At 42.9% G+C, this 12737-nt stretch overlaps 2 protein-coding genes across 2 annotated transcripts in view; one reads left to right on the plus strand and one right to left on the minus strand.

Moving 5' to 3' along the window:
* The window catches only part of LOC122939925 (zinc finger protein 501-like), a 551407-nt gene that overhangs the window by 283110 nt on the left and 255560 nt on the right, over positions 1 to 12737 (minus strand). The gene's annotated exons all lie outside the window — the stretch shown is intronic.
* The window catches only part of LOC122941936 (zinc finger protein 436-like), a 60144-nt gene that overhangs the window by 36684 nt on the left and 10723 nt on the right, over positions 1 to 12737 (plus strand). Inside the window, exons 8-9 of the mRNA XM_044299433.1 lie at positions 10446 to 10500; positions 10584 to 10678. Of these exons, the coding sequence (XP_044155368.1) occupies positions 10446 to 10500; positions 10584 to 10678 (150 nt within the window). The remainder of the gene's footprint in view (positions 1 to 10445; positions 10501 to 10583; positions 10679 to 12737) is intronic.

Raw genomic sequence — 12737 nt, forward strand, 5'->3', positions numbered from 1 at the left:
AGTTACGCCACTGTAGCTAAGTATTCTGCATAATTAAAGTGTACACTTGATTGCAGAAATAATGATCATACCGTGAACATCTGATAACAATATACTCCCAATGCATATTAAAGATACCTAATTACATCTGAGAATAGAAGTGCACATGTGATGAATAATGGATACCCCACAGGATTCCAAAATGCATGGATATCGTGAAGGGTATATATTTTAGACCAAAAACCTATAACAAATATGGGCAATTATTCCTAATAATATCTCACTTGCCATAATCCATAATTGTTGGTGATATAACCGAGTGCGCATGGGCAACGGGAAATTGACCCAGCACAGTCAGGTATACCGCCACCGTATCTAAAGTGCTACGTGCTTGAAAGTGACAAAAAACAATAACCATATATAATACCCCACAATAAAGTGGCACAAATAGTTATCCAGAGAAATGACTAATACAGTCGGACCTAAATATCATCACCTCATATCACTAAGCCAGCAATACACAGTGATCATAGATACAGTCAGTGCCGGTCCTATATATAGACATCCATTCCGATGTATGGATGATGGTCTGTCTTCATATTCCCATTCTGTTTAGTTTCCATCACCATATTCGCGACATGTGAAAAGGTCACCCTTCTCCTCACAGCTCTCCAGTCGCCGTTAGGTATGGACGCACAAAAACTAGATAAATAAAAAAAACTGTTAAAATCACTGAGAAATTCTGTAAATCTACTAAGCTAAATAAAGGATTCTAAACTCAAGGCCTCATTCAGTCCATGAGGAGTCACAGTATTGAGCAGGACCATCCACTTTGTTTCCTTTTGGAGGAGACAACGTTTTATGTTGCCCCCCCCCCCCCCCCCCTTATTCCCAGTCGTACGTGGTCTATCCCTTTAAACGAGATGCCTCTAGGATTGCAGTTATGAGCCTCCCTGAAATGTTTTGCCACTGGTTTTAATTTCCTGAGTTTGTCGCACTCGGTGATCTCGGCCGCCGCTTTGATATCACGGATGTGCTCCAAAACTCTCGTCCTGAGCGCCCTTGTGGTCATTCCAATATAAATCAGGCCACAAGGGCACTCAGCATAGTAAACCACCGCCTCTGTTCTACAGGAGATGTGGTGCCCAATTTTGTACTCCTTCTCCCTGTTTGTATTGGTGAATTCCTCTGCTCTTGTCATGTATTTACATGCGGTGCAGTCCCCAAAAGGGAAAGAATCCCCACTGTGGGCCTTTGTCCCCAAAAATTCCACATAGTGGCTCCTGGTCACTATATCTCTCAGGTTTCTGGCTCTTTTCCAGGTAACTAATGATCTCTCAGAGAAGACCTTCTTCAGGACCTGCCAATGCCTATGGAGAATGTCCTGCAATTGTCTCCATTGGGCATTAAATGGCAATTAGATGTCATTCCATCCCGATCGCTGCATAGCGTTCTAATTCTAAAGCAACAGCGCCACCTACTGGACACAAGTGAAAAGACATTAACAGATGGAACAATGAAGGGGATATTTTAGGAATTGACTCTTTTTACAAATTAATAATACATTTTTTATTCTATTTCTTATATTTTATTTTTTATTATCTTTTTGTTTGTTTTCTATTTTAAGGTTTACATTCAAAGAAATAGGTTTAATAAATTACATTTTTACAGCATTTTTACAACTACAATTGTACCTATTGACGACATGCGCGTGACGCTTTTTATTCAGCATTCTAGCAAATACATTTATATTGTTCTATTAAACGACTTAGGGCTCTTTCACACCTGCGTTCTTGTCTTCCGGCATAGAGTTCCGTCGTCGGGGCTCTATGCCGGAAGAATCCTGATCAGTTTTATCCCCATGCATTCTGAATGGAGAGAAATCCGTTCAGGATGCATCAGGATGTCTTCAGTTCCGGAACGGAACGTTTTTTGGCCGGAGAAAATACTGCAGCATGCTGCGCTTTTTGCTCCGGCCAAAAATCCTGAACACTTGCCGCATCTACGGATCCGGAATTAATGCCCATTGAAAGGAATTGATCCGGATCCGGCCTTAAGCTAAACGTCGTTTCGGTGCATTGCCGGATCCGACGTTTAGCTTTTTCTGAATGGTTACCATGGCTGCCAGGACGCCAGATCCGGACAACGCAAGTGTGAAAGAGGCCTTAAACATATTGTGATTAATATATACAGCCAGAGATAGCTGAGTGCCCCCACATCTATCATTTATGCTCCACTGTTTGCATGTTAATATTCATACACAGCGTCTACCGCTCTGTTCTGTCTGACAAGAAAGACCAAAACTGAATGGAAAGCAGCTGAAGTCCAAATACAAACCCTTTAGACTCCATTTGCCCCATTTAAGTGAATGGATCTGTCGCAGTATACGACTGAATATCACTTTCCAGTATGAGGCCTCATGCACACGACGTGGTTTTGGTCTATCCGCATTTTTTGCTTTGCTACAGGTGTATATAACAAATCACACAGAGACAGCTCTGCTACATACACATTGTAATTGCATCCTATTACACTAAGCACCACATTGTCATGTGATCCTTGACTCCTCCCACACATGGCCGTGACATCACCACAGGTCCTTTACCTCCTCCAGCAGCACAGACTGGAGCCTGACTCCTCCCACACATGGTCACATGATCATGACATCACCACAGGTCCTTTACCTCCTCCAGCAGCATACACTGGAGCATGACACCTCCCACACATGGTCACATGGCCATGACATAATCACAGGTCCTTTACCTCCTCCAGCACCACTTGAAGTTTGACTCCTCCCACACATGATCACATGGTCATGGCATCATCACAGGTCCTTTACCCCCTCCAGCACCACTTGAAGTTTGACTCCTCCCACACATAATCACATGGTCATGACATCATGAAAGGTCCTTTAGCCCATTAGTCTCACCCATCCATGTAGTGTCCAGCGGTGCAGGTGCAGGTATGTGTACAGTCACCGCCATTGTCTGTCAGGATTACTGGGGCAGGGGAGTCATTAACCTCTTAAAGACTGATGTTTTAAGGACTAAATTTTTTTTCCATCAATTTCTAAGACCCATAACTTTGTCTAATCCTCTTGTACAGCAGCCTTATGAGGCTGTTTTTTTGAAGGACGGTTCCATTTTGGGCCACAAATAACTTAAATAGCAATCCCATCTTTATTCCTTACGTTTCATATTTCCGCAGTTCACAGTGAAGAATAGTACACCTGTTACTTTTGTTCTATGAGTCGGTACGATTACGGCGATACCAAATGTGTAGGGGGGGGGGGATCTTTTTTACTATTTTTGCACCATAGAGAAGTTTTTATGCCATTTCTAATGTTGAGTAATCTTGTGTTTCAAGTTCGGCGTACGTGGTCCGTGGTAGCAAAATAACAGAATTCTCAGATAACCCGAACCTTGTACGGCGAACTTGAAAACACAAGTCAGAACTTTTATATATTTCCGTTATGTGACTGTGTAATGACTTGTGCTTTTTACTAGAACCATTTTGGTTTAAATATAATTTGATACATTTTATTACTCTTTTACTAGACCTTTTTTTGTGGATTTCTTTTTTTACAACATGTAACAGTTTAGTTTAGACATTCGTCCATTCAGTTCAGCCTGTACATTTTCTTATTTTTGGAGTTTTTATGATTACAGGGATTTTTTTTAACGCTTCTTATTGAGATGAGTGCCGGGTGTGACACTTTTTGTGGAGGCGTCTGCTCTTGTTTGTGTTGTTTTCACCTGTTGTCCCTGTTTTGTGTCTCCTCCGATGTCGGCCTTTCTTCTCACAACTGCACTGAGGAGGAGAATGAATGTTGTGTTTGTTGAGCAGCATGCACCGTCTCACTCTGTCTATGGGGGCGATAGAATAAGCTGCGTGCTGTACTTGGCTCTCACAGTCAGTCCCATAGACTTGCAGTGGAAAGGCACAGGAATTAACTGCCACTAATTACAAGCTCCTTCTCACAGCGTTCATCCAGTGCAGAGGAATGGTGAATTACAGGCTTTACGGACTCGTGATTGGTAGGGGTCCAAGCAGTGGGGCCCCCAATAATTAGGAACCTATGCTCTATCCTCTATCTAGGTGATATACAGTATGCTGATTCTGGGAAAAGCTCAGAGTCCATATATAACACATATGGACAAAGTCCCGAACTCACATAATGTTTGATTGTATAACATGGGTGAGTTCCTGTCTGTGCTCCTCACATGTCACTGCATTAAACAGTTACCTAAGAATGACTGGTTTCATCCACCTCAAAGTCAGAGAAGGGAATATTTAGCAGATAAACAGACAGTAAAGAGTTAAAGAGCCTTGGGAGAGGGCACTGACTGTGGTTCTCTTCTGGAAGTGTATACTCTGAAGACTCATCTGTCAATCAGAACAGAAGCCCCGATCGAGCTGTAGTGGAAAATGAAGATGTCCTCATTACAGAGTGGAGTCCCATTATTCTGACCACCAGCTTACATTCAGGGTAACCACTGTCTGCAGCATGGACAGCAGCTAGACGGGCTGGGAGTAAGTCAATAAGGTCCCGGTAGATTGTCGTAGGTATCTGGAGCCACGCTGACTGCAGTGCACCCCAGAGCTTCTGGAGGGGGCGTGGAGAGGATCCATAGAGTGCCATGACAATCGAGGATTTCCCACAGATGCTCAATTGGGTTCAAGTCTGGGGAATTAGGCTAGTACTTGGAAGTCTTGGTCATGCCCTTCTAACCAATGTGAGACATATCTAGCCGTGTGACATGTCGCATTGTCTTGCTGGAAAATTCCATCCCCCTCAGAGAAAACAATCGGCATGTATGGGTGTACATGATTAGCAAGGATGGATTCATGTCCAAATTAGTGGAGAGTGCCTTCCATATTCTTTCAGCAATGGTTGTAGGGTGTTTGTTTTCTGATGTTTCTCTCCTGACACGCCGACGTCCAGCGTTTCGATGAAGCACAAAATGTGACTCGGGGAAGGGAACCCTCTTCCAATCAGCGGAGGTCCAAGTCGGATACTACCAAGAAAATATAAGCCTTTTTTGCCAATGCAACTTTGTTAGCAGATATGCAGCGGCCATCTGTCGGCTTCAGAGCCTCCTACACAGTAGGGTTCACTGAACTGTTGTATAAGGCCTCGTGCACACCAACGTATTTTGTTTCTGTGTCCGTTTGTTTTGTTTTGTTTTTGCAAACCGTGTACAGAACCAGTAATTTCAATGGGTCCACAAAAAAAAACGGAAGTTATTCTGTGTGCATTCCATTTCTGTATGTCCGTATTTCAGTTCCTCAAAAAAATAGAACATGTCCTATTATTGTCCGCATGTTCTATCAGGGGCCGGCTGTTCTGTTCCGCAAAATACGGAATGCACATGGACTTCATCCGTATTTTTTGCGGGCCCGCAAAATACATACGGTCGTGTGCATGAGGCCTTAGACACATGTCTGGTACCCCCTGGTTCATTTTGTTGAGCTGCTCCACTGTAGGCGGTCGGTCCGCCCTTGCGCACCTTCGTAACCGACATTCACTTCTCACATCAATGGCACGTGGTGTTCGCAGTTTCCACTTCTCTTTTTCACAATGCTGCCATTTGTCCAGTCACCATACACTTTCACCACAGCAGCACGAGAGCAGTTAACACTGCAGTTTCAGAAATACCGCCACCCGGGACCCAAAAGCCAGTAATCATCCCTTTGTGCAACTCTGATAAATCATCCCTTCTGTTATTGGCTGGCTAACATTTAAATGGTCAGGTCACTAACTTTGCATAAATCAATAGCTCAGGCAAATAGAATAAAACGTTAACCTAATAACGACCAAGGGCTGTACATAAATGATGCTTGGTAATGGGCTTTAGGGCTCATGCACGTGACCATTGTTGTTTTTTACGGATCCGTTGTTCCATATCTGAGGTTTTTTTTTTCTCTGATTTAAGTCCTCTTCCATTCCGTTATTCCACAAAACATATCTATATGGTTTCTGTATGCGATCCGTTTTTTGCGGATTGGAAACGGAAACAGTAACTTATTAATCAGCAAACACTTGAGCAATATGGGCAGGGCATAGCATTTCTAGAGTATGGATCTGCAAAATACGGATGAAATAAGGATGACATACGGATGAGTTCCATGTGCGTTCCGTATTTTTTGCGGACCCATTGACTTGAATGGGGCCTCGGACCGTGATTTGAGAACAATAATAAGACATGCACTACTTTTTTGCGGAACGGAAATACGGAAACGGAATGCACACGGTGTACCTTCCGTTGTTTTTGCCAACCTATTGAAGTGAATGGTTCCGCACACGGTCCACAAAAATAACGGAAACAGAACGAAAATACGTTTGTGTGCATGAGCTCTTAATGTGGCATATTGCACGGCACAAAATTTAAAGCTCTTGAAATCTAGCACCAGCAGGTTGGGTCACCGGCTCTTTATTGCAGCTTCGGTCTTTTCCTTTGCTTAGTGCAGAGATGCTCAACCTGTGGCCCTCCAGCTGTTGTTAAACTACAAATCCCATTATGCTCTGCTGATAGCTGTAGGTTGTCCGGGCATGCTGGGAGTTGTAGTTTTTCAAAAGCTGGAGGGCCGCAGGTTGAGCATCTCTGGCTTAGTGTCAGTGATTATAACTAGAGATGAGCGAACTTCTGTTTTAAGTTCGGCGTCTAAAGTTCGGGGGCGGGTTAGCGGAGAATCCCGATCTGGAACCGGATATGGATTCCGACTTCCGTTGTGGTCCGTGGTAGCGGAATCAATAATCGGCCATTATTGATTCCGCTACCACGGACCACAACGGAAGTCGGAATCCATATCCGGTTCCAGATCGGGATTCTCCGCTAACCCGCCCCCGAACTTTAGACGCCGAACTTAAAACAGAAGTTCGCTCATCTCTAATTATAACATAATATAGCATTATTGCACGGTGACTTCAGCCGATCATAGCTGCTGGGTCTTAGCAAACCCTGGTGAGCTCTGCATTTGTAAAATACCCCTACAGGGGTCTGTTTTTCCCTGTAACTAGAGTTACAGTGGAAAAACAGCAAAATACCCAAAAATGTGTCAATGACCTCTTGGGAGACAAATAATGTGCCGAAAATAATAATATCGCCCCTTCCACTTGAAACTGCACAATATATCAAAACAACCGATACAAAATAGAGAATTGATTTCATTAATTGTTTGTCTGTTTGCATATTTAAAGAATATGCCATATATAAAACAAAAAATAAAAATTAAAAAAATCCCCAATTACCCCAGTGCCATGGTCCATTGATCATTATGGCCCATGATTGTCTACAGTCACATGCTGTTCATACTGGCATCACCATGACCTGTGATTGGCTATAGCGGTCATGTCAAATTGTGGCAATGCTTTGACCTTAAACATGGAGGAGCTGCCTTGACAAGCTTTTCAACTCATGTTATAATCCAAAAGAAAAATATCTACACTAACCCCTTAACGACCAGTGCTGGAGCAGTACACCGCTGTCAGGAGTCCTCAGAGTCCAGTGCCGTACTATTACTCAACTCTGTTTGTGTGGCCACTATTACTGTGCCTTCACAATCAGCAGCAGGATCAAGGCTGCATTACACAGCGGCTCCTGCTGCAGTGCCCAGGATCAGAGATAAATTTGTTCTTGGCATTTAACCTCTTTCATGCCATGGTGTAAGCAGTGAGACCAAAGGAGACGACTCCCACTCTTTCTCCATTGTCCATATTCATCCACCTGCAATTTGACCATAAAGTGTTTCTATGGTAGAAGGGGCTTAACAATGGTCCCCAGGTTTGCCATGTACTCATGCCAGTGGCTAATAGTATTCCCAACGGACCTAATACAATGCAATATATAGAAAGAGAAAGAGAGATAGATAAAAAAAAAAGTTGCACGTGCCTTAAAATGGTACCAATGAAAATGTCAACTCTTTCTGCAAAAAAGAAGCCCTCATACAGCTCTGTCTATTAAAAAAATAGAAAAGTTATAGCTCTCAGAATATGGTGACATAGAAACAAATTATTTTTGTTACGCAAAAGTAGTAAAAGTTGAAAAAAATACCTATATGCATATAGTATTACCTTAATCATACCAACCCATAGAATAAAGGTTACATGTTATGTAAAAAAAAACCTGTTATTTCCCCCCCCCCCTTTCCCCCTTAGATGCCTCTTCTCAAGACTAAATACACTAAATTCTCTTAATCTATCCTCATAAATGCCCTTTATTATTTTGGTCGCTCTCCTCTGTACTTTTTCCAGCTCCAGGGCGTCCTTTCTATGAACTGCTGCCCAGAACTGAACTGCGTATTCCAGATGAGACCGCACCAACACTTTGTAAAGTGGTAGTATTACATCCCTCTCCTAAGTCCATACTTATTTTAATACAGACTGGTTGCTAAGGGCTGAATCTTATTAAATATGGGATCTTTGGAAGGTTGAGTCGGGTGGTGTCTTCCTGAAGTGGTGCTCTGCTGGTGGGATCGCGGTTTGGACAAAGATCTGCTGAAGGTGGATTGATTGCTCCTGGCTCCAGCCTGCTCCACGATTAGAGCTCTCCTATTGAAGAAAAATTCGAGGATTCTATCTATGCGTCCTGCAAGTGGAGTCTTGTGAGTATATAGCACTCACCCGGTGCGATAGGTGTTCAGAGCATACGACACCATAGTGCATCTTGTTACTACATTTCAGGTTTCCATGCCATTGTTGAGAGTTACCGATTGTATGTGGTCCTTTTAACCGAAGAATATTGCGAATATAACAGAAAGAAAAAGATACAGAAAAGAATCTTCTCCTGCAGCGCAATCCCTTTTCTTATCATTGGATTTAGCGGACTTTTTTACCCACATTGTCCTAGGATTTGCAGCGCTTGAGGGGACAAATATCCTGTACAGAGACTTTACTTTTTATTGAAATTATTTTAATACATGACAGTATTTTGTTAGCCTTAGAAGCAGCTGCTAGATATTGTGCTGTTATTTAATCCATGATCTACAAGTGCACCCAAATCCCACTCTGCAAGTGATTCTCCAGTGTTACTCCCCCGAGGACATATGATGAACATAGATTATTATTACCCAGATACAGAACTTTCCATTTAACCTCATTTGCCAAGTGGATGCCCAAACAATCAAATCAGCTTGTAGTTTAAGGACATCTTCCATAGACTGCAGAGTACTATATGTACCTCAAATGGAAATATGCAACCCTCAAAAAATGAAAAAGTTATGACCTTTTTTTAATGTGTCAAAAATGCTTGGTCCTTAAAATGTAACCGTCATGTTTTCATAAAAAAAAATCAATGTTAGCATATGTTACTGCTGCAGCAGCATTATGCATAAGGCAATCTTTAGTTTCTTCACATACCACTGTTTTCCTTGAGTTTTTCCCTTAGTTACTGTTGTTTAAACATTTACAATATGAGGACCTCTCAAGATGGCTCCTCTGCCAGTTCTCTGAGGCCAAAACTGCTTTCCCTCACTTCACATACACACTTGCTGTAGCCAGCAGCTCCCTGCCAGCCAATCAGATTGGATTACTCTGAAGCCTAATGCAGGCATGCAATGTGAAGGACCGCCCCTCCGTCTATCTGTCTTCTGAGCCGGAGACAGACAAGCCCTAGCAACTGTCTTTTAAGGGACCAGTGGAAAGGGACAGAGGACATTAATGAAAGATGTTATTATACGGAATTTATAGATCTTTTTGACAATCATTGAGAGACTAATAAACTAGCAAATAAAAAAAAAATATGACCGTTATCCTTTAAGGTCTGGTCTTCAAAGGGTAGGTTAATACCTCACAAATGTATCTTTTTATTTCCAGTAATTGTATTTTACATGGGATTTTTTTTTAATGATTTTTACATCGTCTCCTCTTCTCTCCATTCAATTCCTACAATATAGGATCCGCTCTTCTATATAAGATCCCTTCTCCTGTTTGACACCAAGGATGGATAGGGACAGGGACAAGATGGCAGAGAGTATAATAAATCTCACCCTAGAGATCCTCCTCCGGCTTACTGGAGAGGTGAGAGATTCTGATGATGTCACATTACATCATCTTATCTATGTTACTAACAGATGGACATGACTGGAGAGGTGAGGGACTCTGGAGATGTATGGAATGATATTTATTACTGTGTCTCTCCATAACCAGGACTACACAGTAGTGAAGAAGACCTCTAGTGAGCGCGGTCAGGACCCTGTGTCTGAAGAATGGGGAAGAACCCTGAGCCCAATCATAAGGCCTCCACCTCATCTGATACATGAGGAAATCAATAGGGAGAAGATCCTAGAACTCACCAACAAGATGATTGAGCTGCTGACTGGAGAGGTGACACTGCTGGGACATTATACAGGAATGCTATGAAGGGATCTGGGTGGTGACTGTATCATTGTGTTGTCAGGTTCCTATAAGGTGTCAGGATGTCACCATCTATTTCTCCATGGAGGAGTGGGAGTATTTAGAAAGACACAAAGATCTGTACAAGGACATCATGATGGAGGATCACCGGCCCCTCACACCACCAGGTAATAGACATGACTAAATACACACGTCCTCTCAATATTTGTATGTAAGGAATGAATTCAGTCACTGGATGTGTTTCCTACAGTTAAAGAAGAGAGAAGAACAATGGAGAAATGTCCTAGTCCTATTCTTCCACAAGATGGTTTAGAAGAACCTCACAATGTCCCACAGGATGATCAGGTAAGAGATAGAGATAAGGTCTCGTGATATTTACTCTATGATCTTTAGAAGATCTTGTGGTCAGTCTTGTAGAGATGAGTGAATTTATTGAAACTGATTTCGGAAGATTAGAGTCAGGCACAAATAAATTTGACCCAAACCAAAATGCTCAGATTGCCCTGAAAAGTTGTGTAAGGCACTCTGAAGTCTTTGAGGACTCTCTTTTTTTTCTGTCGTCTTTTTATAATTTTTTTAAAATCTTCTCTTTTCCCTTTCTTTTTAATGCAAAGACAGTATTCCTAATGTGACAGTGATATATATATGGATAAGGGTAAATGATTGATAGTATTAACAAACAGCCTAATAACACATTGCATTGTCCGTTTTGTTATGATTTTTAAAGTAAAGAAAAATCCAAAAACTTTTCCAGACAAGATGCTTGTCTGTGTTTATACACATGGTAGTATCAGGAAAAAGCAGTGGCTTGTTCTGAACAAGCATCCAAAGTGTCTTCCTTCTTTTTGGGGAATAGCACCAGTACGGTATGAAACTTGACAAACATGAGATCTGAGGCTGTGTAGGGGTTGTAGTAGTGGCAATAGAGTGAGCGTCAGCAGCAATACAGTTTGTAACATAATAGACAGGCAGACAGTGGCTTTGGGATCATTGGACGGGGATAAAAAGCCACGGTCAGCACTGGCATATCTGTTCATTGAAATAAGCCAAAGGTGTGTAGAAATCCTCACGGATGTATGCCTGATTCATTTTCACAGTGATGACATCACAGGGCATGCAGTACACTGGAAGGTGGATAAGACAGTACACCGATAGAAACCTGGGCCACTTCCAGCCAGTTCCAATTTGTCTCCCGAGAAGTCCATGGGTTCAGGAAACAGGATATGTTCTGGAGAAAGGGTACAGTCCAGATACGACTGAATCTTGTTGATCAGGCAGTGCTTATCAGTTTGCTAGGCACTTGAAAAAACTGTTCCATCCTCTTCAGCAAACTGAATTGCCTGTTGTTAGTGCTGCAGTTTCTGCTTGTAGCAGTAGCGCAACCAGAGATCTAAGAAGGTCAGACTCTTGAGTAGGGTTGAGTGAATCGAAGTATCTAAAGTGGACTTCAATCTGAATTTCAGGAAAAATTTGAAGCGAAGCTGAATTTCCTTGTCCTTTGTGGTAACTCATCAATTTTCCCTGAAATGGCATAAAAAGAAATACATACTCACCTCATCTAGGGGTGGGTGATATAGACGATATGCGATATAAACAATATAAATTTGGCCAACGATAGAGATTTCGTTTATATCGCCATATCGCGGTAGAACATGGCATGCGCCGCTCTCGGCACGCACCATGTTCTCCTGAGCCGGCACAGTGGAGAAGGAGGGAGTCCCTCCCTCCCCACTGTGTGCGGCTGCCACTGACCACCAATAAGAACAGAGTAGGAGGAGGAGGGGAGGGACTGTGGCTACTCCGCCACCAATAAGAACAGAGTAGGAGGAGGAGGGACTGTGGCCACTGCACATTCAATGAGAACGGAGGAGGAGGGGAGGGACTGTGGCCACTGCGCCACCAATGAATATAGTTAATATGCCTGAATACAAATGTAGCCTGCATGTGCCGGCCATATGCCATACCTGGCCTCTATTACTGCCCGCTGTGATCCGCCGCAATTAACCCCTCAGGTCTTGATGGGTTAATTGCGGCGGATCACGGCACGCAGTAATAGAGGCCAGGTATGGGATATGGCCGGCACATGTAGGCTACATTTGTATTCAGGCATATTAACTATATTCATTGATGGCGCAGTGGCCACAGTCCCTCCCTTCTACTCCCCCTCTTCTAAGTATTATATTAATTGCACCCCCCCTCCACATGAATAAATCATTGGGGCAGTGGCCCCAGGGTGGCAGCTTCTGATCGGAGTCCCAGCAGTGTATTCGCGGGCGCTACTCAAGCCCTGGCTGCCATAGTCGGCTCCCTGCTGCTGTGTGCACTATGCAAGTTCATCCAGGGGAAGGAAAAAAAAAATCCTTCCTGACTCCAATCAGGCATCAGAATAACTCCCTGGATCAAT

The sequence above is a fragment of the Bufo gargarizans genome, chromosome 6, assembly GCF_014858855.1.
Source record: "Bufo gargarizans isolate SCDJY-AF-19 chromosome 6, ASM1485885v1, whole genome shotgun sequence".
Taxonomy (NCBI): Eukaryota; Metazoa; Chordata; class Amphibia; order Anura; family Bufonidae; genus Bufo; species Bufo gargarizans.